The sequence below is a fragment of the Festucalex cinctus genome, chromosome 11, assembly GCF_051991245.1.
Source record: "Festucalex cinctus isolate MCC-2025b chromosome 11, RoL_Fcin_1.0, whole genome shotgun sequence".
NCBI lineage: Eukaryota > Metazoa > Chordata > Actinopteri > Syngnathiformes > Syngnathidae > Festucalex > Festucalex cinctus.
Window position 1 is genome coordinate 25,407,038 of NC_135421.1, and position 27,502 is coordinate 25,434,539.

Genomic DNA, 27,502 nt, shown 5'->3' on the forward strand with positions numbered 1-27,502 from the left:
ATGGCTACTTTAACTCAAAATGCAGAGCAACAAGGACTATGATTTTATAAACGTAAACATATTCTTAATAGGAATCACTATTGCATCAACGGAACCGCTTATCATCACCCTCAACTAGCCAACTGCCCCGCTAACAAAGAAACACTTAATATAGCCTACCCTTCATATGCTATTTCTATTTCATTTTCACTTTTGTTATTTGAACCCTGGCAGTGGTCTGCGATCTACTGAGTGACATAGAGTTAAATGATCATTACCGCATTGCCAAAACAACAAATCATTTGGTAGCCCAAGACATTTGATCAGTAATCTGAGAAGAAAAAAAAAACTGCTACAGTGCAACATGATTTGCGGAAACAAGTGAAGACATTTGGCAGTAAAATTCCTCTGCTGGTTAAAGGTCTGCTTTTACACAGAGCACTACATTCTCATTAGCGCTAATAGGATGTCAAAACAAAAGTTTTGTCCAAACCTTCAGAGAATAGCCTTGCCATGGTTAGATATTCAACATTTCAACTAAAGATAATTACTGGAGGACATATAGCAAACCGTTTTTTTTCTATTGTCTTAATGTATCGTGTTATCTCTCAATACGTTTACTCAAACGGCTTACGAGCGAGCTAGAACTTATTCAAGTTCAAAATTGGTCGTATTCACTTGATTTTGTTGGTCTTTGGCCACTTCATTAGGAACACATTCACAAGAATCCAATCCAATACATAAAACATTCTAGTTAGTAACACCCAGTTTTTGTCAGAGGAAACAATTTAACAATATTTACTGTTGTAGTATCATGCTACTGAGAGCTAGCTAGCTACCTAACTATAATCATTTTTTGCAATCAAACGTGACAATAATATAAAATACTGCATTCGTTGCTGGCTAGTTCCCAGTATAACGTCAGCACCATCTGCTGCTCTCGAAGAGAACAACAGGCCTTTCCAAATATTTTCAGCAACATCAATGATCTATTGCCTTCATGTAAATTGATTCATAATGTATGTGAGTACCAGACGTGTGGACATAAACACCAGCCGCCGCCCACGCTGATGACCTCTTTATTCAGAAATAAACCCATGCATGATGAATGAGCATGGTCTTTGTAGTTGCCATGCCACAACTTGACCAGAGGGTGGCGGTGCTCGGCAGGAAACATCTGTGATAAGGAAACATTTTGTAATTTGTACCCTGAATAAAATAAACCTACCGCTAAAGAAACTAGCTTCGTTTGTCGGTGTTACCAAAATTATAAAGGCATTTTGTATAATGGGGGATATCTATCTATCTATCTATCTATCTATCTATCTATCTATCTATCTATCTATCTATCTATCTATCTATCAGGATTAAAAAAATCTCCAAGTGAAATTCTAATAATGATTCAACTAACAGCATTTCAGTGCGTGTGCAAAGCAAAATAAAAACAAAACAAAAACACTCTAAATTAGCTAGTCGTAATAATTTTGTCTTTTTGTCTGTAATGTCTTTTTTTCTTAGAATTGTTTTCAATGCCATGTGGTTCCTTGACTAGCATAAGTCGCAACATACAACTCTGACATAAAGCCATATGGATGGGGAATATCTTGATTCCCCGAAGGTGTTGCATCATCGTGTTCATGCTCCCTCATTCACGTTCCTCCATTGCATACTTGTGTTTTCTAAGCTTTATAAGCCCCCAAAATCTCACGGTAGTCTTTTTACACTGCATAAGCCTACTTTGACAATACGATGCGTAAAAAGTCTAAAGAAAATGAAGTACTCAAGTAAAGTACAAACACCTGAAAAAAAAAGGTATAAACAGTAGCGAATTTCTTTGCTATTTTCACAATTACTGTACTTGGTATCCAAACGTGCACAGGTTTGCGCCGGTGCACACACAAAACGCGTGCAGAAAGCACTCTGCGGCTGATTCCTGGTGTTTGAGCTCTGATTGGACGAAGCAAGTCACGTTGGCCCGAGAGCCTGTCAGTCTGATGCCGCACTATTGTTCCCCGGCAGCCGGAAGGAAGGCTGCTTGCTTGCTTGCTTGCTGCTGCCGATACCGAAAAGACACCCGGACCGGTTCGTCTACCCGCCCCCCGCCCCTGCTTGAACGATCTCTGCGCCCACCGCACCGCGTGCATGGAAGACACGCCGAGACGCTGCGTGGAACTGAGGGAGGGGCGTTGACTTAATTGACTGGCTGCACAGCGACATGAATGGTGAGTGGAGCCAAGACTATACACAATTAGCCTTTAAGTTAGTTGGCGGCACCGTCTTTGCATGTAACGTTTCGCACCAGGCTCTAAAATGACACTTCACGTTTTTGTCACGTGACATTAGTCCAAACTCTGCTCAGTCTGTCCCCCAAAATTGCAGCCACATTTTCTTTGTCTTGCCTGTGAACTGTGCTTCATTTTTGCTTCCTCTGCACAATAGATGTGTCAGTGTTGCATAGCCCTCCCCCTCCCTCCCCATAATTATGGAGAGAGTGCACATGTGTGCCACCCTGCCTTGACATAAGACTGCTGCAAGCCAGGCCAGCTTCCTGAAGTGAGTCTGGAAGCCTGCAGAGTCCACTGCAGTACAGGAAGTCTAACACCCCCCCCCCCCCTCCTCCATCCGCCCCCCCAACAACACCACTATCCATCTCCCTTATCATCTCCCTTATTAGTGCCAAAGTTTCCTACCGTGATTTCCTCTTTATTTCCGTGTCTTACATCAGGTTGCTTCTTTCTGCCTTACGTTATGCAACCTGCTTCAGAAGCTAATGGTGATTCTTTTCTCTCTCTCTCTCTCGCTCTCTCTGTATCCTCCACAGGACAGAAGCAGGCGGCTGCAGTGTAATATCATTTTTTAAAAGGTAAGATCGAATTGTCACGAGGCCGAATTGGTGATTACATGTGCAACCGCACACACTAAAAAAACTGTTGCTCGGCTGCTTCAAAGGACCCCGTGGTAACGCGACATGATGTGATGTTGATGCAGTGTAAAGTCAACACAGACATCTGCACCGGTCTCGTTGGATTAGACCACAGAGACGCCTCTGATATCGCGCTCATTAAAAAAAAAAGAAAAAAGAAAAAAAGGAGACTCTTTGGAATATTTATTGTGAGTTTGATATGCCGAGCTTGTTATGAATCAAACATCAGTGACATGAAAATGTTTCAGCTTTTTATGGGGGGGAGTGTTAAAAGACGAGCAGTTAAACATGTTTGTCTATCAAGATGTTTCTTGTCATAAAGAGATTGCTCAGTTATGGTGATGTCATCGCTACAGGCTGGGTTGTATTCCCACTTGCTGGTAGTTTTACCCAACGTTGGGTTAATTACACTGTTTTGATCCAGCAGATTGTCTTGAAGATGGTATTTGGTCAGGTTGCAGAGCTGAAACCGGACGCCATTTTGGACAGCTTTGTTGTGCATTGAAATTGAAGTAAATTGAATGTAACTTTCTTCGGCACACTGGGTCTTTCTCTTCACGGGGACAAAATGGAACATAATCATAACTGTTTCTGTGCGTGGTGCTGAAAGGTAACGTGTGTTATGTTTTGGTACTTGTGGATTGGTGAGAAGTCGAGTATGATCGCACACCTACTCAAAAAGGACTCCTAAAATTAGGCAGCGGTAAAAGTAAAACCCCCACCAATACCTCTGAAATAGAAAATTATTATTGTGTTTCTTCAATCTCAAGAGTCCATTTTTCATTTCATTTCCTTGAGTAGGGACAAATTTCTACAACATGGGCATTTGAAAAATAACTCTAATGTACAGCATCATGGCATTTATCGCTAATGCTAGTTACTTTTAGTCAAACACAAAAATAACCATATAAAACAGTCATATATGAAGTAACATGTTTAAACCAAAAGCACACAGTGCTTAAATAGTCCCCCAACCCTGAAATGTGAATAAAGGCCTGATTTCCAGTAAACCATTTTTATCAGTTTATTTGTAGAATATTTTATTCCAAAATGTATAATTTTGTATTGCTTTTAAGTTGGTGCATAGCTCATTCCTGGTGCAGTTCGTCATTGTACATGGCGTACAGTCAAATTGATTACAGTATTCCTTCGCTATAACGCAGTTGACGTGTCGAGGCCCTTTTGTGCATGTTTTTTTTTTTTTTTTTGAACAGCAGTCTACCTATTTTTTAAAATCTGTAAATGTTTTAACATTGACAGTGTTTAAATTGGATAAATATGAGAAAATGTTAATGACTACCTGAGAAAAGTGCATACAAATGATATAAAAACCTCAATAACTAATCCATTAGCATTTTTTTTGTCATTGTATAATGCAAATGAGTTTACCAGAACCTAACCTAACTAATCTAACCAATCAAATTCATTGCAGCTCTGCTTACCTTTTGGCTTTGACATGATGGCAGGCAGGATGCACCTGAGGTGGGTATGGATGCGTAACATGGAGTTTCAGAGAGACTTGCAAGCGATTCACTTTGTTCATTTCCCTTTCGATGGGTGGGGTGCTGAGCAGGCACTGCACAGACACAAGAGTTTGGATGCAGTCATTGGCCTCTCAACAGTAATTATTATCCTCTGATTTCTTTCTGTAGTCCTTCATGAAAGCAAGCTGATTATCTTTTGTGTTTAATCAAAACGAAGACATTTGCAAACATCTGCTTTTACTTTGGAGAATAATTGACAAACCAGCAACTGAATCAGTTTAAAAAAAACTGGTGAGTACAACATCAATTACTCTCGTAATATTGGTTAGCTATTTTTTTAAATCACTAAACAATACCAAATAAACAATAATTGGTTGATAAACCATTATCAGGGGGAAGATAGTTTTCTAATGCACTTTAATGCAACATAAAATGTTACCACAGATAATTATTCAATTTATTGATAAAATAATGGAATAAATCAAGAGATTAAGCAACACTTTTCAAACAAGAGTGCTGCCATCTTGTGGGCAACAGTGGAATCACACCCAAAATGAACATAGTCCAACAAAATTGAATTGACAATGGTAAACATGCATTTTAAACCAGTCCTTCTTAAATTGGTGAGAGGCCAGGAGACGCGTGTGACCCCAAGGAACTTTTTTTTTTTTTTTTTTTGTCGTACTAGAATATATTGTAATTGCACATCCACAACAGTAGGTGGCAGTGGTGTTCTCATTGCCAGACAGTGCATAAGGAGTATTAGCTCCTGACTAACAGCAATTTTATAGACAAATGCGACTATTTATAGCTGCGCCGGAGAGTTGGTGAGGGATGGGTATCAAAATATAATTTGAGAAGCACTGATATAAACATTTATGAATCAACATGTGACAAAATACAGAACAGTGAATTCAATCAGCGTTATTAGGGGAAATCAGCCCCCATTTATTTTGAATACTATATTTTGCAATGAGTGTTTTTACATCCATTAAAAAAAAAAAAAAATCAAATTCACACCATGATAAGAGTTTATATATAAATCATAAAGCTTGTCTGCGGAATGTGAACATCCCCCCCCCCCCCACCCCCGATCCCACAGCCCTCCCAGCCTGTGCGCGAGATGAAAGCATCCCCGTCTCCATGAAACGCTGCTTTGGCAGGCTCGCTTTCTGCCAGCGAGCCTGCTTTTTGTGAACTTTGCGATAACATGGGAAAATACAGTCATAAATAAGAAATCGACGCATGAATAATGTAGTCGGGCATTGTGATTGACGTGATGGCTGAGGGTTCCTGATTAGGGGCTGCATGTGGCTGTGACTGGAATTAGAGCAAATCAAAAACACGAGTCCGACTGTGGGACCGCTTTCTGACGTGTGATCGCGCCTTGTTTGTACATCATGCAAAAATCTGTTATTTACAATGCAAGGCTGTAATCCGAAGCCACAGTGGTCATCTTTGCTCCTTAGTTGTGTACATAACACGCAGCCATGCTTCCTCTCCTTTATTGCTGGAAGTGGAGGAAGAGCAGATCAATGGTTCCCAGCACTGTGCAGCGTCGCTGAGGGAGGGAGGGAGGGAGGGAGGCTGCGGCTCCTCCGTCCGTGAGTGCTGAGCAGCAGCACACTTGCACCCGCGCATCACTACCCCCACCCTTCCTTTTTCAGATCTGTCTGCAGCCTGGGGCTAGTGCAAGTTAACAAATGTACAGCGAGCATGTGAAGCCTCATTTGCATAAATCCGTAGATGTCCCCCCATTTCCATAACTGGATTCCTTTGTGTGTAATTGGGGGAATGGATATGTGTCGTTGGCGTTTGCAGAACTCGACTGAGATTGACGACGATGGCGTTTGACAAGTTTGCTTAATTATTTGCTCAGTTGCACCATCTGATTTTTATCGCGCTGCCGGGATAACGCTGCCCACTACACGTTTTGCATAAATTGTCAGGTATGAGTGTTGTGTGCATGATGTGACAAATTAATAACACTCATAGAGTACAGTAACTGTATGATATTAATTTATGGTGATGATGATGAGAATTTTGGTACAAATAAAATTTTACCAAGCTCAAATCATCATTCCCCATTGCAATGAATAGAAATGGCATCAATGTGTTCCATCCTGATATATATATATTTTTAAATAATAAAAGTAGCACTCTATAGTATTTTACATTATAAAAAAGATAACTAAATATAAGATATTGAATTAAGCAGTCTGTGCATCATGATTAATTCATTGCAATTGTGCAACTCCTTTTGGTGATGGAGAAAATGGGCACAACTCCTCAGTAAGCTGCAGTAATATTCACCATTATTCATAAAGAATTTATGCCCGTGTGTAGTTTTATATTAACTGTCCAGCGTGCGGATTCAAATATTTGTTGCGTAAATTAAACAAAAAAAAATAAAAAATACTAATGTCATGACACAAATGCTATTCATTAGCCTGTCTATGGCATTTTGCATTGTTTGTTAGCATTATGCTAAGCAGACTTAAATTCAATTTTTTTTTTCCATTCTTTAAAAAAGAAGTGAAAGGGGACAGAAAGAAGTGAAACTTATATCTGCCCCTGATTAACACAAAAAATAAAAATAAAATAAAAATAAAAAATCCTCAGGCAATTATAAGGCATTGTTTGAAATACACGACATGTCATTATATGTATCATTAAAAAGTTGTAAGTCAGGTCACTCTTATCCGAAGGAGTCACTGTAAACTAATTCAGATGGTGTAAATAAGATGCACCATTCCTAGATGTGATGTAAATGTATGCAGATGAAGACCAACTGACCTCTCACTAACACCCGTGCCATTTATTTTAAGAACAAGCCTCGACAAAACAGCATTGATGAATATCTGAGCGGCGTGTGCGTTGTTAGCTTTTGGTTCCTCCACTGACATCATCTGTTGCCGCATATAATCAGCCTCGGCCTCAGTGGAGCCCAGCTGAGACCTATGTTCTCTCTCTATATCTCTTTTGATCAGTTTCTCCGCCACGCTCTCTCTCTCATTCTCTCTCTCTTCCCTCTTCCAAGGCTGCCTTTTACGGCCAAACGCGACACAGGTGATGGATGGGGTCGAACGCAAGCCCGGGCTGGCTGTGCGGCGCGACGCTGGCTCTTTTGTGATTTCAGGGTTTTGTCTTCAAGGCGCCGCAATTCTATCAGCCAGTTCCACTGGGATGCACCCTCGGCTTCTCGGAGTGTACGGGAATGAAAAAGTGTGAAAGTGGGGAAAAAAAAGAAAAAAAGAAAAGAAATTATATATTATGGCGTGTCTCTGTGTAAAAACAAGTTGTTTATGATGTGGTAGAATGGCGGAGCTTGATGTTAGGGATGTAACGATATCCGAATATCACGATACGATATGAACGTCACGATACGATAATTATCACGATATTGTGGGGGAGTTGGCAAGTTGTAAAAAAAAAAAAAAAAAAAAAAAGAGCTCATACTAAAAAAAGCACCATAATGTGCTTTTGTACATAACAGCAATGCATATAAACCACCTACAATCTCTAATAGCAATATTGAGGTACTTATTTGCTAATGCAAGCACACATTTTTGTTGCTTCACAAGCAAATTAGATTCCCCCTCATCTGACAATTAGCATAATGTTAAACATAGAAGGCCAAACCATCCCTAATGAAAATTAAAAAAACACTAATAAACTAGCCACTCGAGGGTGCTGGAACTGCATAAATGGAAATCAACCTGACTTTTTTTAACAGATGTGTTCCTTTTAAATATTGTGAACATGACGACGATGATATTGTGGCAGTTTTAATATCACGCTCTTATCGTGACATCCCTACTTGATGTTAGGCGTGTGAATTGCACAGTAACTCACCAAACAGTCTTTATATTATACAATATTGCGCCTAGCATCGTAAGAGGACCGCACACTTTCTAACCAGATGTATGACAAAAATGCAATTTTAAATATTCTTCACCCCCCAAAAAAATAAACTTTAAAAATAAATAAATAAATAATCGAGGGACCACTGAGAGCCCATCCCTGATTAGGACCATGAGAACATTTTTAAATCTCTCTCGCCTGGTTGACAAGGCCTTACCGTCGACCTTTCGTGTTTTAATTGTGGGTGGCAGTTCACCTGTTCCCGGCTTCAGCATTAACTGCATGTTGAATCCTAAGCTGTTCTGATGTACTGCTTACTTTGGCCACGGCAGGCATGCACCGTGAAATGCTCGCTGACAAGGAGCCACAATGCCGAGATGGGCTGTTCTGATGAATCATGAAAATATTTCCTAGATGTTCTCTTATGGAGATGCTCCACGCAACCCTTGGAGGCATGAAACTCCCTCGGGAGCATGTTTCGAAAGTTTCGATCATTAATTTGCTGACGGTGTGTAACTGAAAACGTAGGACATATAATATTTCATAAATGTGTTTTGACCAACTGTCATAAATCAACCATTCATCATAATGAAGTGCTTTAATGCATTGCATTTCCAGGCAGTTGGGTTGCCTGAAAAAACACCCCCTAGCTAACCGTGGCTAAGAAAGCGCTAAGTACATCAAACTCGCCCTGCTTACTCATACTAGTACAATAGTACCATAATTTCACATTGAAAAGCATTAAGCATGTATTGTTATCGCGCTAAAGTCCATGCACTAGTACACTCTGTCCTCACTAGTAAGATAATTCAGCTCACTATTAAGTTGACTAGGATGCACAAATACATCCTCCCCATTTCTGCTTTCCACTATAAGCGACTTACTTGTGGATTACATCACAAGTTTTTTTTGTTTGTTTTGTTTTTTTTTAAGCCAGTTTTCGAATACTCTCGAATCTCAATTTGAATCACCACTAAACCGTGCATAGCCCTAGTAAATTGTTACTAGTAGCATGCAGTTGTCCTCTAGACAGAAAAAGCAAAAATAGTTGCATACTGTGTATTTAAAGTAGCACTAAGGAAATTTTCAACCTTAATAAAAATATGTCCATAACTCTTCTGATGAAACGTTTACTTAAAAACTAGTTGAATGGTACCTTTTAACATGGCCTGAAGGGGTCTGTATCATTTGTACTGGCACTATAGCAACTTTGAGGAGGATGGTAGGAACACTGCCACCCACAAAAAAAAACTACAAATGTGCAGACTGCTTTTTGGCATACGTTACTTCCACCTTTCCCCATTCATTACAAAGACGGAAGTTAATTTGAATGTCGACGCACGATTAGCTGCAAAACAACTGAAAAGTTTTGTCTAAGGAGACAAAAAAGAAAATGGGAAGCTACCCGGATGAAAGGACGGTCAGGAAACAACATTGGCCCGGCTTTCACTCGCTGGAGTGAGCTGCTGAAAAGAAGGGGGAAAAAAAAAAAAAAAAAAAAAAAGGATACAATGCGCTTGTCCTCATGGGAAATGTAGTCTTCCTTCAGTCATAACAATACCGCTTTTGCCCATATGGCGCCGCCATAATCAACGTGAACTGAATGTTCCCTAATGTTCACTAGCTTAATGCTAACACAATATGCAAAATGGCATAAACAGACTAACAAAACTAGTATCACTTTTATTGTAGTTATAATAACCATTAGGCAAGGGATATTTGAACACAAATGATGCAGGTTGACAATTATATTTGGGGGGATCAACTAATATTACTGTATCTTACTGAGCCACTTTATTGCAACTGTCTTGTGTAATATGTGTGTCTTAACATCACGATGCCCATGGGCATTGAAGCATGAAGTCATGCTGTTTAATTTTTGTACCTTTTATTTAATTATGGTATTACTGTATGCTGTTATTAAGTACAATGCTGTAGTGTGCTATTTTTTTCTGATAAAAGTTACAAAACAATTCCTGATTATTTTTTTTCCTGTGGAAGGGGTTGACATGCTGGAAAGGATTAATGACGTTTGCATACATTTCAAACGGGGAAAGATAATTTATTCACGGAACAAATTAGACTCATTTTTCAAGGCACCACTGTATTTCGCATTAAAAGCACCGTTCGCACAAAGAGGAGATCTGGAGTGGATTTCAAGTGATCCTCATTTGCTTGCTCGGAGAGCATTCCAATCATCACGTTTTGGAATGCACCTTTTATCCAGCACAGTGGGAGGTTGCCAACTGTTTTGCATATGACCTCAATATTATTATGACTACACAAGACATTTGTTCTTTTAAGCTCGTTTGCGTACGATTGCCGTCTTCAGTTCATCGTTTTAAGGAAAAGAAATATAGGTCAGCGCATGGTGAAGCCAATGCATGGCATCCCCCCAGTGTTTGCTTCTTATGTAATAGGACAGAATATAAATGTGATACTCAGACAGACAGACGTGCACAAGGTGCCTTCCAGGGACAAATTGAAGAGAAATTGACCAGACAACCGGAGAATAGTAGATTAGGATTTGATATATGTTTTGTTCCACTAGCAAAACATGAATTATTGACACTCTGGATGCATTGAAAATGTTTTAAAGGAGGCTAGCAGTACCTGTACAAAACACAGACGAAACATTGTATTTACAAATGCAGCAGGATCATAGAGATATCAAACAAAAATTGAATTTGATAGATTCAGCAAGAACAAGTATACACGAGTATTCAATAAAGACGAGTAGCGTCATGATGGTTATATCATGTATATTGTATTGTTTAGGCAAGCGCTCACTGGGAATTTCTGAGCTGATATAAATGATTTCCTATACTGAATTCCCATTAGAGGAAGCAGACAAAAGAAAAAAAAATATTTTTAAGCACACTAAGCCAGTGATAGCATTGTAGTAAAGAGACAGTGTTGATTTACATCAACAGATAAACAACAGTGAGCGTCTTCTTATTTTGCCCGCTGCACGTCTCTCATTAGCCTGACTTGCTCTTTGCTCTTTGTGATGCAGCCGTGTAATCTTGGAGCGCTCAGCGGTGCACTTCCTCTGGCCTCCTTTTCAAACTGCATATTTAAAAGAGGACGTTGCAACCGGGTGGGGGGGGGGGGGGACCATTTATGAAAAAAACAAAAACAAAAAACAAATCTTGCTACTATGAAGTACACAATGTGGACAAAAGTATTGGGACATCACACCATACACCTAAAAAAATTAACTATGAAGGCACATTTGTATCTTTCCTGGGAAGACTTTTCACAAGGTGTTGGTGCACATTGTGAAAATAATAGTCATAAATGAACAGATAATAATACTCACATGCGTATTATATTATCTTTATCCTCTGCTGGAATGGATTAAAGGCATTTCCCCTTTTCAATAAACTGTTTATGCAGTCTCCCTTTCATTGCTTAATTGATCTATTTATCTATCACATTTACAAATGTTATCTTTATATGTTAACTAGGGATGTCACGAGAAGGGCAATATTGTGATATTAAAACTTCCACAATATCGTCGTCGTCATGTTCACAATATTTTAAAGGAACACATCTGTTAAAAAAAAAAAAAAAACAAACGCCAGGTTGATTTCCATTTGTGCAGTTCTAGCACCCTCTAGTGGCTAGTTTATTAGTGCAGTTTAATTTTCATTAGGGATGTTTTGGCCTTCTATGCTTAAAATCTGTGCTAATTGTCAGATGAAGGAGAACCTAATTTGCTTGTGAAGCGATCGATGTGTGCTTGCATTACCAAGTAAGTGCCTCAATATTGTTATTAGAGATTGTAGGTGGTTTATATGCATTGCTGTTATGCACAAAAGCACAATATTGTACTTTTTTTTTTTTTTTTTTTTACAAATTTGCGATATTTTTTAAATATCGGCAACAATATCGTGATAATTATCGTATCGTGACCTTCATATCGTGATGTTTGGATATTGTTACATTAGTAGTGTTAACTAAAAAACAAAAAAAACAAAACGGATACAAATGCTTGGATGCTCTTCTCTCAGCCTTCACACAGCAAATATCGGCACCTTTAGTCATATATAGAAAATCCAGTAGCACGGACGCAAGAACCATCATCTTGGCTTAGCTTTTGATAACTTTCGAACAATATTCTGTGTTGATCCGTCCAGCTGTGACTTTACTGTTTTGTCGACACTCAGCGCTCTCACAGCGTGCTCTCTGGCCTCGGCAAGCAGCTGTTTTCTGACAAAAAAAAGCACTAAAAGCTGACTACCTGCACCACATCAAAACGACACGGTTAGTGGCTGCCTGGTGAGAACTGTGCAGAATTTCGCCATTAAAGAGCCAGACGGTACCCCGGGGAGTAAGAGAGACCAAGAGCAGAGATAATGAGAGCAATATTGGTTTTTAATCACGATGCCATTATTGACATCAGCACACACGGCATTAACTACCTGTAGTAACCTTTTGGGGCTTTACAACACGTGCTGCTCTAGATTGAATTAAAAAATAAATGTAACATGTAAAAATGCTATATTTATGACATGTTCAAGCAATTTGCATTTATTTTTGTTGGGGATTGTTTTTAGTGACTGTAAACTGGCTCTGGGCAAACTTCTCCAGGCTTCAAGTTTTCCTGTGTTATGGAAAATAATTATTTAGCACGTATTAAGTTTATACTGTATTGTGGACACCTGCATTTTCTTTCACAAAGGGCTTTTCAATTCCTGTACATGAAGCAATATTGAAGTGACCTTGACTGATAAGAAGCCTGCTCGGAACAGACTGCTTGCTTTCCTGTCTAGCTGAACTCCCTTTCTCCTCCCAAAACCTAACCAGACTGCATAAAAATCTCCTCATGATAATTTGAAGCTTCAAATATAAAGAAACCCAAATGTCATTGTTTTCCAAATGGTTTCATTCATCTCGCCTAACTACTGAAAATTCTCCAACACCTGTTGTAGTAATAATAATAATAATAATAATGATAATAATTTTTTTTCTTGTGTCACAATATTTTGGATCTTGGAGTTCTTGTGTGTGCCGTTTGAATGCAAATGTTCTGTGATTTTATATTCCTATCAGATGGTTAGTTTGTTTGATTTTTTTTAACGCCATCTCGCTCAAATACGCCTCCTCATCCGTTTCCTTGACATTCCCCCGACGACCCCCGCCCCCCACAACTCTGCCTCCTGCACCCCCCCTCACTGCTAGCCCCTGCCCACACGCCCTCCCTTTCCCCATCTACCATGTTGGTAAAAATATCTGCAGACAGCAGGAGAGGAGGCACGCTCTCTCTCTCTCTCTCTCTCTCTTTCTCTCCACTGCTCGCTCTCAGACAATCCACCCATGTGACTTCTCAGGCTGACTGTGCCTCAGCTCCATTCAGCCTCCTTGCCTACCAGCCGGCTGCCGCTAATGAGCCTTTGTGTGGCAGGGAGAGCAACACTATGACAAAGAGGGAGCTAAAGTGTGAAAGATTGTTTGATTGCTTCTTGTAATAAAGCATACAGTATCGACAGCCTCATCTGTCAGGCTGCATCCCCCTCTCTTTGTCTCATTTTTTTTTTTTTTTTAAACCTCATGCTGATGGACCTCTGGGGCCGCTGCAAGTCAGTGGACTGAGACAAAATGGGAAGCTCTTCATTTATCATGTGTGAATTGCCGCATTAATGATAGCGTAGCGGTCCTGCTGTGAGAAGAGGTTGAAAGGAGTCAGAGTCCGCCAGTGGATGCAGGTCAGTGGTTCCCGCGAGGGCCGGGCCGGCCGGCGCCAGAGGGAGTTGCCGTGATGCCGCATGCATGTTTTGCCTGTTGTCATCTCATTTTCAATTACGAGAATAGAAATGGGTGTGGAAAATGGAGTGGCGGTTGATTTGAGGATCGGAGAGGTTTTTTCGGTTTCTAATATTAAGCATTGGCTCAGGTGATGAAAAATCACATCTTATCATTTCGATTTTGAGTCGACTTAGTTTGTGTTGTATATGTGTATACTGTGTACTGTGTCTAGGGGTGGGAACCTCTGGCGACATCACTATACGATACGACATGCGATAAAAGGCTCACGATAACAATTATCTCACGATATGACGACACGGCGATTATTGATATTGGGCAGGTAATAAATCCACGATAATCTACGATAAAACTCATAAAATAATAATAATAATAATAATAATAATACAAATAAAAAATAATTAAAAAAAAAAATTCATAATATTATAATAAAATAATATAAATAAATATAAATATAATATAAATACATAATATAATATATAAATAGATATTATATAACATATAAATAAAATAATAATAATAAAAAATAATATATGTAATAATTGCCCTGCAATTGGCTGGCAACCAGTTCAGGGTGTACCCCATCTACTGCCCGAAGCCGGCTGGAATAGGCTCCAGCACGCCCCGCGACCCTTGTGAGGAGCAAGCAGTTAAGAAAATGGACGGATGGATATATAATAATAATTAAAAAAAAAAAACTAAGCTCATGAGTTTTCTTCGCCTGAAGACTTCCGACCATTTCCCCACCTCTCTTATGAGGCGCTCCCCCTAGTGGCCTGCCAAGTAATTGCTCAATAAGTCATGAACAATGGAGCCGTTATAGTGGCTGAATATTAACTACAAATATTGCGATATCAATATATTGTCACACTCCTAATACATGCACAAAAAGAGAAACTGTAAATTCTGCAGTGTTCTATTTTATCGCTTGCGCTGTAAGATGGGACTAGAAAAATGTCAGCAAAAGCCTACGAGAACTTTTTGAAAATGGTAGCAGGTGTTTGCTGACTCAAATTTAATGAGTGTGAATGTGATTGGTTAACACGGTGATTGGTTAACACAGTCACATCCCCAGTTATAAGACGGTGTGTACACTTTTATTTCAATTAGGTTGTATATGGTTACATTCATTTAGTAAATGTTGAAAAATTAGTCTGTGACTTGGTTTAAGTTTTCTTCATTACTAGAAAGACAGACAAAGACTTTAATATTGACAATACAAAAATATATGTACATACATGTCTATACATACACTAAGTAGCGTATATGTGTGTGGATTTCCGCATTGTGTGGGACCTTGTGCAATTTGTTGTTGTCGAACAGTGTCACATGGGGAAAGCGCTAGTTGTGAGGGTACACTGGAATCTCCATGGAAACCACTTTTTAATATCAAAGCCTAACGCAGCCTCACTCAGCGGAGAGCTAAAGCGTACACATAGATAGGTTGCTAACAATGGTGTCTAATTTGAAACCTTTCGGACGGAAGCTGCCCACGCTATTTCTGCTGGAAATTTCCACAACTACAAGTTAAGCGTGAATGTTTCTTTGTGACGTCCGTGGGACTGAGCACTTGAGATTTTGAATTGTTTTCCAATTTAGAAAAGGGAACTGACTTGACTCAGCTTTACTTTCAAATGTTGGAATGCACGCCTCTGTTTCGGGTAGTGATGGTTAATCCACAAGGCTGGAGGTGGTTGTGGCACCCCCGCAAAAAACAATCCTAACCCCCGGGGAACAATGAAGCCTCTCTTTCTGGCAGTGGTGGTTCTCCTATCTGGGCTGCACCTCTACTTCGCATCTCTTCTCTCAGGCAGCGCGTCTCCCAGGAAGCATTTGCATCTGTAATGACTCGATAGCAGAGCCCCAGATGAAACGCGCCGGCCGTCTGTGAATGGAACTCCCCCACAAGCTGCTCTGACGGATAGACAGGATGAGGCTCGCCGAAGATGCCGGCCCTTCTTGCTGTTTCCAAGCTGCCAGTCATTGCGTGCACGAAAGCTGTTCTGCCCAGGTTATCAGGGACTCAGATTTGTTCAAGCGGGGACCTTTTTAAACTGGGGGATAGACCGATAATCGGCCAGAACCGATATTGTGCATTTTGACAAATATTGTCATCAACCTTTTCTAAAATCTGACAGTTGATATAAGGTAAATCTTAAAAATTTTAATCTCAGGGAGCTATTTATTTACATTTTCAGAGATGCTACTAACCCCTGAGAACCTTCTGAAGCACTTGTTTTTGTTTGACATTAAAACAAAGAAATGTGAACGTTTAAGATTTCAGGTATTTTTAAATTTTGGGGAAAAAATATTTACTTGTGGAAAACTATCGAGAGCTATGACATTTACTTGATTAACTTTCCCAATTAACTTTTTTAAGATGTACTAATAACCTTCTGAGCGTTTTGTTAGAAATTTAAAAGGATGTCTGTCTAAGATAAAAAAAATTTAAAAAAAACTTGTCATTTGTATTTAAAAAAAAGAAGAAGTCAGTATTCAATTCAAAATTATTCAATTCTTTAAAAAAAGAAATGAAAGGGGACAGAAAGAAGTAAAACTTATATCTACCCTTGATAAAAAATAAAATAAAAATAAGCAGTAAGCAGTCAAGATGCTTTCATGGTAACAATTAAACAAAATGATTCAACACCTTATACTATTTTTTTTTTTTCCCAGTAATTGAGCTTTTATACATTTTTTTAAAATACAAATGGACTGAGATGATTTAGCTTTATAATCCAGATTATTCTACCAACTGACACCTTGAGTTAAAATACATCTCTTGTTTTGTTCTGTATTTACGTTTAGAAAAAATATCCGTTCCTCTTAATTTGTACTCACTTTCCCTTTAAAAAAAAAAAAAAAAAAATTGATTTGCATGTTAATTGGTAAAATTTTAAAATGTACTTTATACATTATTTTAAGGCGGTTTATAAACTCCAATAAATTCATTGAATTTTAAAGTTTTTAGTTAAATATTGGATTAGTGAGGTCTCTGAATCCACATCAAAACATGACATGTAGCACATTTGTGAAAGAAAATTGGAGTCGGCGCAAAATCCCCCCCCAAACCCCCTTTTTACTGAAAATAAATATTGGCTTCATTGCATATTGCATTCATATTGTCAAAGGTTGTGATGCCCAAACTACAGATCGGTTGTTTGTACTCCTTTATGTGCTGGTGACATGGGGCCCAAGTTTCATGCCCAGTCTAACTAACATTAACCTATTTTGCATCCTGTTCCTGTTCAGTACAAACAACATGTACTCAATATTCACAACACATATTTCCATAAATGAGCTTTGCCGTTGTCATAAATGTTGGTCAAGCCTCCTTTTTGAGCCGCACGTTTACTGAAGCAAAATGAACTTCCTCTACATCAGATGGAGAATGTAATTAGCGGCTTTCGCTGGCCATCGCTACTCCTTTGTGCCAAGGTGATCAATTGCCGGGGGAGCGCCAGGCAGAGCGGCGGGAGAGCTGGAGGTGTGGTTGGGGAGGGGTGCGCGTCTATGCCTGTGCGCGCGTGGCGCTAATTGAGTGTATTGAGGATTACAGAGGCCTCCTAAACTGGATATTAAATAATGCGTGGCCCCTTTCGCCGTCTTTGTGTTTCAGGTGCAGATGTGTCAGGCCATGAGCGGAATACTGAAGAGGAAATTCGAGGAGGTGGAAGCCTCCTCCTCCCCGTGCTCTTCCTTGAGGGAGTCTGATGATGAGGTATCCTGCAGCGAGAGCGGGGACAGCAGCGACAGCGTCAACCCGTCCGCCTCTGGCCCTTTCACCCGTGAGTGTCGTTCACCGCCGCTAACAAACCGGGAGAAGGGAAACGCTGTCGTTTCATTAGGCGGGAGGAAACAAAGGAGGTAATTTTAATCAAGATGGAACTAATGGTGTTGTTCCAATGCTGCGCGTCTGAACTGGGCCCTCGTCGGAGGCGGTGTGATATGAATGCACAGTCATAGGCGTGCAGAGGAGAGGCTAAGTGATGCTGAGAGACCACTGGCGTAATAGAAAGGCGGCATGCGCAGGCAGCCTCCCTTATTAGGAATTAGCGTCAGCATGCTAGCCCAGCCAGATGAATGAGGCGATGACGTCTCAAGCTGTGCTGTGCATGTACCCAGTAACCCCCTTTCTAAGACACTTTCTTGACACTTGTTTTAAATTCATCTTTGAGATGAAACAAATACTATATGCTTCATAAAAGAGGCTTCAAGCTGTTTGACGCCACTCCCAGTTCAAGTTCAATGTTCAACGAAACAGAGAGAATTTCACCTTCTGTATCTAGACTTTCAGTCCATTAGCATAATGCTAAGCTAACCCTACATAGCGGCTAAGTTGCAGTGCTATATAACCCCTCATTTTCAGCTAGTGTAGTTGCCAAACAAATATAGCTGACCTTCAGATTGTGTAATCACATTCTTACCAATAAAATGTGCATGTAGTGCGTCCCACAGTCTTATCACTGCCATTTTTGCCGTACTGACAGAAAACTAGGGATGTAATAATGACAACATGATGATATCACGATATTAAAATTGCCACAATGCCATGTCACGATATTAAAAACAGCACATATGTTAAAAAGGTGAGGTTGTATTCCATTTCTGTAGTTATAGCACCCTCTAGTGGTTAGTTTATTAGTGCAGTTTAATTTTAATTAGGAATGTTTTGGCCACTGTGGCGGTTATCTGTCATATGAATCAGTCAGACCAACAAACATATTTAAATTGTTTTTTTGGGGGTGTGGGGGGCAAAATTGTGAGTTTTTACACACAGTATCATGAGTTATCATATTATGAGGTTCATATTGTGATATTTACCACATTGTAATGTTTGGATATCGTTACATCTCAAAAAATGACATGAAAACGCAGCAGAGAAATCAATGTATTCACATTGAGCAGCCTTAGTGAGAGGCAACGTAAGATGGCCGCCGGTGGCTTCATCTCGCGACGGCTAGTAAAGCAGAATTGTTAGTCCATTCATATATAAGTCAAGTTTGACACACGTCTTCTTTTGAAATAAATGCTTCAGGGTCATCAACTGCGTTGGCTTTTAATAACTGTCATTTAATACTGAGTTCAATACTGAAGGAAACTAACTATCGTCTCTCCCGTGCGCTATTCAAAATGTATGGGTGGACCGCCGCCGCATGTTATTCATGAAGAATACGTCACAGCAAAAGAACCGGGCCAAGCAGCGGTCAATGGAAACCTGTGCAGACCCACTTTCGTTCTTTCAAGAAAGTGGGTGTGGCTTGCCAGGCTAGCTTTTAACTCATTTACTCCCCAAAACGTAGAAAAACGTTCTATTGTAAATACTACCATGGTCCCAAAAACGTATATTTTTTTATTTTATACTTTATGCTAGAGCATACAGAAAGCTTTAATGCAGCCTCTGACCTGAACTTGCTTAAAACAATGGTAGTTGTTGCAAAAAATGGCCAGCAGGTGGCAGCACAGTCCATAAAGAAATCAACCAACCAGGGCCATGTTGCAACAAGCTCTTTTCCCCAGTGTTTTGAACAGGTTTGTGAATAATGATGACACTTGGCTATATTCTAATGCTAATTGCTGCAAAATGGAAACAGGAATCTAATCTTTCTTTTGGTAGGTTTCATCACATCATACGCCATGTTTTTATAGCACTATAACACAATATTTTGTGGGCATTGCAAAATCAGTCAAAATCCAGTAAAACAGCCGCGAGCGAAGGGAGTGAATGAGTTAAGCGTCACTTGAGCAATATTTTAATACTTTTCTTTTAGGAAATTATCTTGATTTGAACTGTCAAAAGGTTGCATTTTTGTTGACCAAAGGCTTTCACATGCCTCCTGACTACAAGGCCATTTTATTACAACAGAAAGTGTCAGGGCCAATGCTCTCAAGAAAATCCCCAACATAAGGAGAGGAGAGAGTCCCCGGGGTCTGAGCGTGGCTTCTGTCAACCGCAGCTGCCAGCGGACGGGGGCCCGCTAAGACTGACCTTCTGTCGGTTGTTATGCGGCGCCATATGATGGAGAGGAGATCCAGTGAGTCACTTGCAAACGTTCGGGCGCACTTACAACGTGCTTAGTTGTAACATCTGCGAAAATGAGCTCATTAGCATTTGCTTTCCTGGAGAGGTGAAGTGGGCGGGGTTGTCCCGTGTGGAGAACTTTAATGTCTGATAAGGGGATGTACATATTGTGGAGTACTCTTCAACTCTGGGCCAGCCGGGGGAATATTTATACTTCACTGTTGCCTTCTTCCCCCTCAGAGCTTTCTGTTTTTTTGTTTTTTTTGTTAATCTGATGTTGCACCCCCTCAAAAGCGTTCTGTAGTAGTACAGAACAGGGATGACTTTTTTTTTTTTTTTTCACAACACAGTCATTTAAAGATCCTAATTTGAAGAAGCATTTCTCATATTTCACGCTGTTAGGGACAATTTTCTCAGCAAAACCATGCCCCATGACATCATGATTTGCAACTCTTGTGCATGCCTTGGCCATCTGGGGGCAGTATAACCAAGGCTAAAACTGCGAGGTCCGCGCAAAACTAACCTAAATTGGGTCAAATAGCTAACCTGAGTCCAAAATGGATGTAATCTTAACGTCTTTAAAACGTGCTTAAAAATTTTTTTTAAAAAATGTGCCCTTGACATTTATAACGGCACGATTTTAACCCTGTGTTTTCCTCAGCAGCCGGCTCCATCCTGAAGCGAGAGAAGCGTCTGTGCACGAGGAGGGTGCACTTTGAGAAGGTGACCGTGTACTACTTCAGTCGGAGGCAGGGCTTCACCAGCGTGCCCAGCCAGGGCGGGAGCACGCTGGGCATGTCCAACAGGCACAGCTGGGTCAGGCAGTACTCCCTCGGGGAGTTTGCCATGGAGCAGGAGAGGATCCACAGGGACATGCTGAGGGACCATCTCAAGGAGGAGAAACTCAACTCCATCAAACTCAAGGTTAAAATGTGTTCATTCCTCAATTTGCAGCTTTGGGGTAATAATCGGCACACTTTAAATAACAAATATCGGCGCGGCTGGGTGGAATTCGTGAAAAAAAAAAAAAATCTTGCTTGAGGTATCAAACGCTGGATCATTCAGGTTGGTGTTAGAACAACATCCACCCTTAATGAGTCCATTTTCGTCAAACTCTTGTTTAAATTGTGTGTAGGTCCACCACTAGATGGCAGCACACTTAATTCGAAACCAGGTAAATTTCAAAGGAAAAAGAATGGGAGTGTAAATATTTCATTACAGCCCAGTTTTTGTTGAAAATTATTGATCATCATCAACTGTAATCCTGCTTTTTATGCCTACAGATAATGTACATATTTGGCCATGATTATTGTAAAATAAGTTACACTGATAAAAATGGTGCTCAGTTTTATTTTGTTAAGTAGTTGCACACAATAAAATGATCTGGCTCCAGATACATTTTACATAACATATGTCACTGGATCACGATGATTTTATTGTGTGCAACAACTTGGCGAAATAAAGTTGAATATATTTAACATATTTTTTTCCAGACACGATTTGTTTACAAAGCGATTGGTACTTATCCATTTTGTCTTGCTACATTGCTCTTGTCTCAATATATTATATGTATTTAAATGTGTCTGTACTATTTTAAAAGTGTCTTGAAAGACCTTTTAAAAAATTAAGTAACTTATATATTGCAGCAATTCGTTTTTAACAAAGATTTATAAAAATGTATCTTACCTATTTTCACGTTTTCCTCTCTAAGAAACAACCAGACTTTCAATCTTGAGGCAACATAATACAGCACAGCTCCCACCTAGTGAGGGAAAAGGCGGAGATTTACTACACTTCGATGGCAGTTGACCGTTCAAGAGTTAGATTTGTTCTCAAGCTATTTGAAACACTTTTTACATTAGGCAAATTACAGACGAGATGGAACATGCCAATCTTACAGATTTGTGATTAAAAAACAAAACAAAAAAAAACATGACGTTGACGATTCCCTCCTGCTTTCTAGCTTACCAAGAACGGAACAGTCGAGTCCGAGGAGGCCAACACTCTCACCGCCGAGGACATTTCCGACGACGACATCGACCTGGACAACACGGAGGTGGACGAGTACTTCTTCCTGCAGCCTCTCACTACGAAAAAGCGGCGGGCCCTGCTCCGTACCTCCGGGGTCAAGAAGATTGACGTGGAAGAGAAGCATGAACTTCGAGCCATCCGTATGTCCAGAGAGGACTGCGGGTGCGACTGCAGAGTCTTCTGCGAGCCGGAGACCTGCGCCTGCAGCAATGCGGGGATCAAGTGCCAGGTAAGTCAGGACAAAAATCATTAGTTTGACAAACATGACCAGTATATATATCATCAAACATATACATTACCTCATCATATTATTAAGGTTGTAATGATAGATAAAGAATGAAGATTTATGTCCATTTCTGACTCACGGTACTGATTCACGAAAAATTATTACTTTATTAACACTATACAAAATTTTTCAAAACACAAGCCTTCATTCAGCCGCCGAGTTGAAGAGCACGATATGGTGGCATTGAACTCAGCTCACTTTATAACAATTAGCATATTGGCAAATGGTTAACAATTCACCCAGAAATAATAAATTTCAAGCTGTTTAATGTGACTACCAGTTGAAGTTTACTGTCAAACTATACACAACACTGCGAGAACTACATCTCATGTATTTAAAACGACATAGCTGTTTGCTAGGCTAGCTTAATAATACTAACGCTAACAAAATGAGAAACACATAAGAAGAAAAGCATATTTGAACTTATTCCTAGGATGGATGGATGGACATTTAGACAGTCATAACAGTACTCGGTCATCTATTCTTACCTTTTTCAAAGCTGAGAGGAACTAAAACGTTTATATTGTGCAGACGTCAATGTACGGTACGTTACAGGACGCTGTCTTATACTGCCCCCAGGTGGCCAACGCAGGCAGCAGCACATTGGCCATGGTGTGACAAAAAAACGACTTTCTATTTTCAGTGAAATTATTTTTAGTGTAGCCTATATGTTTCTCATTACAAAACAAAAACACTTTTTATAGGCTGGAATGGATAAATTAATTTCAACCTTTAGAAAAAAAAATCAGAAAAACATTGAAGGGATACTCATTTCGTGATTTTCACAAAAGTAAAAAGTTATTTTCTCTAGAATTAATTTGATAACTTAAAAACATATTTTTCCACTTGCTGTCGACTGAAAATGACATCACAGGTACTCACAAAAACAGGTAACAACCAATCACGGCTCCAGTTTTTTGGGTTTGGCCGTTACCTGTTTTCTGTGTACATGTGATGTCATTTGGTGTCATTTGATAGTGACAGAAAGTGGCAAAATGTGTTACCTTTTTTTTTTTTTTTTTTTTTTTTTTTTTTAAATTCATTGTACATGAAAACTAAAGAAGTTATCACTTTAATTGTAGATAAAATATCTTCTGACTGCTGTAAATGGCTAAATGAGGCAAGTATCCCTTTTAAAAACATGGCATCGGAGTATTGTTTTTCTTTCATTCTTTTCTTTGTGGTTTGTTCCCTGTAGGTGGACCGCATGTCATTTCCATGCGGCTGCACAAAAGAAGGCTGCAGCAATTCGAGCGGCAGGGTGGAGTTTAACCCCATCCGCGTTCGGACCCATTTCCTGCACACCATCATGAAGCTGGAGCTGGAGAAGAGTCGCGAGCAGGAGCAAGCTTCCCCCGCCAACGGTTACCACGGCAACGAGCCAGTCAGCTCAAACCCCCTGGTTCAGTCTCAGCACCGGCTGGACTACGCTTTGCCCGACGCCGTCCCGCAAGGAGCCGGCGTGCACCTGCAGCCGGCCGGCGACATGGACGAGCCTCTGGAGGACGAAGAGGAGGATGAGGATGAGGAGGAGGAGGATGAGGACGACGAGGAAGAGGACAATGAAGACGAGGAGGACAGCAGCAGCGTTTTCAGCGGGCTTTCAGATTCCAGCACTCAGAGTTTAGCTAACAGTGACTCGGAGGAAGAGGAGGAGGAAGACGACGAGGAAGAGGATGAGGACAGGTCGGAGAACTTGTGTCACACCGAGGTCGTCCCCTTGGCCTCCGTGCTGTGCTACGGCGACGACGACAACCACGTGAACGGGAACGCTTATTTAATGAACTCCCCATCGGCCGAGTACTATCAGCTCGGGACTTCTGGCCCCGCCCCCAGCGGCCCGAACGGCCAATCGGGCGAACCCTACGTGGAGTCCTTAGCATTCCAAGAGCCGATCAACGGCACCCAAACGCAGGGCGCCTTCGCCAATCAGCCGGTGGACCAATACGCTACGAATTTTAACTTGACGGGAAACCACTACGCCCACGAGAACGACAAGCAGCTGCCATCCAAAGCGGACTTTGCGGAGGCGCCCGAGAACCAGTTTCACAACTACCTGAACAATAACGCCCACGCTCCGTTCGGCTCGTGCGTCGCGGCCGAGCCGCCGCAGCAGGCCAACGTGAACGGACACCCCGACTTGAACTTACTTGCAACCGGTACCAAGAATCTCTCTTTACCGGCCGTGTAGAAGGTGCCACGTTTACGTCTAGGGTTGAATTGAGGCGACGGAATTTTTCTTGTTTGTTCAAGAAATGTCACCTTTAATCCGTCACAATAGGGTGTTTATACAGGGCAGTGTCGTGACGAGTGTAATGATCTCGGGAGAAACCAAGCAGCCTTCAACATAGGCGAGCGTCTTTTTGGTTTCAGCAGTTGATTTACATCTCTAAAGAAATGGACATTCTTTTGAGGCAATGATAATGGTCACATTTTGAACAAGAAGTATACAGTAAATTATATAGAGTAAAGTTCAGTTGGTCATGAGTTCATGCCTCAACCCTTAAGTAGCTTTTATTTTATTTTAATTAGTGCTGTCAAAGTTCAAGTGTTAATTAATCACAAACAAAAAAAATTAAGACAGATTAATCACACTTAAGTTTGATCGCTGATGATCCTTTAACTGATAGCGGATGGTTACGTTAAAAGGTAGCACAGGTTGTGTTTGAGGAATAAGCATGCATCAAAGGAAGGCATTTAATAAATGGTTTGCGTATGACATTCTGAATATTTGTTCATGTCAAACTATCGGGATCATTTTTTTTTTCCATTTTAAATTATGCAAGTAATTATTAACTGATTTGAAAAAGCGGAGGATGAGCGTGTGCAGTGGATCAAATAATGTTGAAGACGTCCTCATAACGATAAATGTCACACATAACAGGTGCACTTTAAATTTGTCAGTCAAAAAAATGTTGATAAAAAAAGCCTTTTATTTAATTAAGCGATTACGCGTATTAATCAAAATTCTAAGATGTGATTATTTTTTTTTAAATTCGTTTGACCGCTCTAATTTTTTTTATTTTTAAATGAACTAGTAAAATCTTGTTAAAATCTCTCCTTGCAAAATGTACTTACAATTTGAGTGAAAAATCTAATTTATTATTATTATTTTATATATTTATTATATTTATATATTTTATTATTACTTATTTATATATTTATTTTATATAAAAGCCTCAATAAGGTCTTGTAAGCACCATATGGATTTGAGAGGGAAAAAAACCTCAGCAAACAGGCACACATGAATACACAGGAACTCAAAAAATAAAAAAATAAAAAACTGATTTAATATGCTGTTATTTTTTTCAAGTTCCTCCTTATATGTATATATTTTTTTAAAATAAATAAATTCATGACCAACAAAAGCCATTCGGGTGAAAGGTGAAACATCTTGAACAAACAAAAATGCAATTGCCTCAATTCAGTCTTCGTGGATTACCATAATCTGGATGACAGATTCTACCTTATTTATTTTATTTTTTTTTTTTTTAGGAAACACATTGCATTCATGGCCTTTTGCATCGTCCAAACTTCAATTTCAAAGCAGATCACGGCACCGTGGCACATTTTCATCGCCGTCGTCACGGGTTTCATCTTGGGAATGTTTCGGAGCCCCTCGCATCAACGTCAACGCGGAACAAATCTTAATTACGTCGCGCTTCGCAATGTTATCTTGTAATTTCAGATGTAAAGTTCTAGTTTCGAGCAAATATTGTACTGTTGATGGAACTTTTATATGTCTATCGTGTGTGTCCAAATGTGTGCAAAAAGGATTACCGTCGAGTTTATTTATTGTTTAGGAAGTATACGTACAGTATATATTGTAAAAGTTTTGATAATACGCATGCTCTTTTGGGAATTGCAGCAGTATTTAAGGGGAAGAAAAATGCTATTGTTTTATATACAAAAAAAAAAAAAAAAAAAAGTGCTGTTTTTTTGTTTTTTTTCCCTTACTATTACATGCTTTAGAAAAGCATGAAAAAACCTGAGTTGTCATTGGTCCGATTGTAACCTTTGGGACTAGTGTTGTATTTTGTTTTCGTTTTTTTTTTTTTTTTTAATCAATACTTGAATGGTGAAAAAGTGAAGCGTCGCCACATGAAGTGTTTCATTAATACAGGGATATTAATTAAAAAGCACTTTGAAATGTCTTCAAAAAGCTCTGATTTAAATTCATACTGAAAGTAACTACTAAATATTTATCTAAAATTTATGTAATGTCTTTTCTGGTTATTTTATTTAATTTTTTTTCGGTTTAGAAGACAGTACAACCAATATTCCTGTCTGGTTGTTTAATGAGGTTTATTTATGTTGATTCATTAAATGAGGTTGTTGTGTGCAATAGTGATCTACTAAAAAGTATTCCACTAATTATTTTTTTTGTTTCATCTATGGCTTAACGCTGCCTATTTTTTTCTTTATAATTGCCATTACATACATTAAAAATGGATGACAATCAAAGCTTGATATTAGATCATAGTAATAATTGAGTCATGGAAAATGACTAAGCAGATAAATTGCAAAATAAGCACTAATTTCCAAAAACAAGTCACAAAAGAAATCAAGTACTCAGCTGCTAATGCAGGATTTATTTATTATTTCTTTTTTGTGTGTGTGTTTTGTGTTAAGTTGGGACTATGTGGGTGGCTACAAACTGCTTTCATGCAATGGAGAGAATCAAAGTCCTTATAGTACTGATTTATTTGACCAACTCATACAGTACAGTGTAAGGGTGAGACACTATGATATTGCATTCAGTCACAAATTATCCCCCCCCACTATTTATGAATGATATATTTAAACATGTATTTATTGTGGTCAGTCAATATTGAGTAAATTGCTTCAGTATTTCAAAATGGTATTTTATTTTGTATTGTTTTTAAATGCTGATTGTGAGTTGTAAAAGCTTCATGTGCCTGATTTCATTTTCATTTTTTTTTGGATTTTGTGAAATGCATACGTTTTGCACAAAGTGATACATTTTTCTGTGTTTGATTTTTATCTGTAAGATAGAATTTGCTTAGTTTTCATTTTTACATGGTTTTGAAATAAATGTCATTTGGTCTTCATGATGTAACGTTTGAATGTCATGTTAGGATACGGCGCCCTCTCGAGGCCAGATGAGCTTGACATTTACGTCA

The 27,502-nt window shown here is 39.5% G+C and overlaps 2 protein-coding genes across 4 annotated transcripts in view; one reads left to right on the forward strand and one right to left on the reverse strand.

The window, feature by feature from the left end:
• xirp2b (xin actin binding repeat containing 2b) overlaps window positions 1–23,022 on the reverse strand; it is a 61,761-nt gene extending 38,739 nt beyond the window's left edge. The window contains exons 1-4 of the mRNA XM_077536545.1: window positions 22,847–23,022; window positions 22,010–22,273; window positions 21,728–21,803; window positions 4,345–4,478 (exon numbers count right to left, since the gene is read on the reverse strand). Coding sequence (XP_077392671.1) covers window positions 4,345–4,405 — 61 coding nt within the window. The 5' untranslated portion in view covers window positions 4,406–4,478; window positions 21,728–21,803; window positions 22,010–22,273; window positions 22,847–23,022. The remainder of the gene's footprint in view (window positions 1–4,344; window positions 4,479–21,727; window positions 21,804–22,009; window positions 22,274–22,846) is intronic.
• csrnp3 (cysteine-serine-rich nuclear protein 3) lies at window positions 1,906–27,433 on the forward strand. 3 transcript variants are annotated; one of them, XM_077536550.1, is made up of 6 exons: window positions 1,906–2,201; window positions 2,801–2,842; window positions 17,639–17,807; window positions 20,703–20,965; window positions 22,005–22,301; window positions 23,557–27,433. In XM_077536550.1, the coding sequence occupies exons 3-6, from the start codon at window positions 17,645–17,647 to the stop codon at window positions 24,547–24,549; spliced, it is 1,716 nt and encodes a 571-aa protein (XP_077392676.1). In that variant the 5' UTR covers window positions 1,906–2,201; window positions 2,801–2,842; window positions 17,639–17,644; the 3' UTR covers window positions 24,550–27,433. The 3 variants fall into 3 exon arrangements, with proteins under 3 accessions (XP_077392676.1, XP_077392674.1, XP_077392675.1); XM_077536548.1 differs by lacking the exons at window positions 1,906–2,201; window positions 2,801–2,842 and adding an exon at window positions 13,608–13,961; XM_077536549.1 differs by lacking the exons at window positions 1,906–2,201; window positions 2,801–2,842 and adding an exon at window positions 13,608–13,961 and having other exon boundaries at window positions 20,706–20,965.
• The last annotated feature ends 69 nt before the right edge of the window (window positions 27,434–27,502 follow it).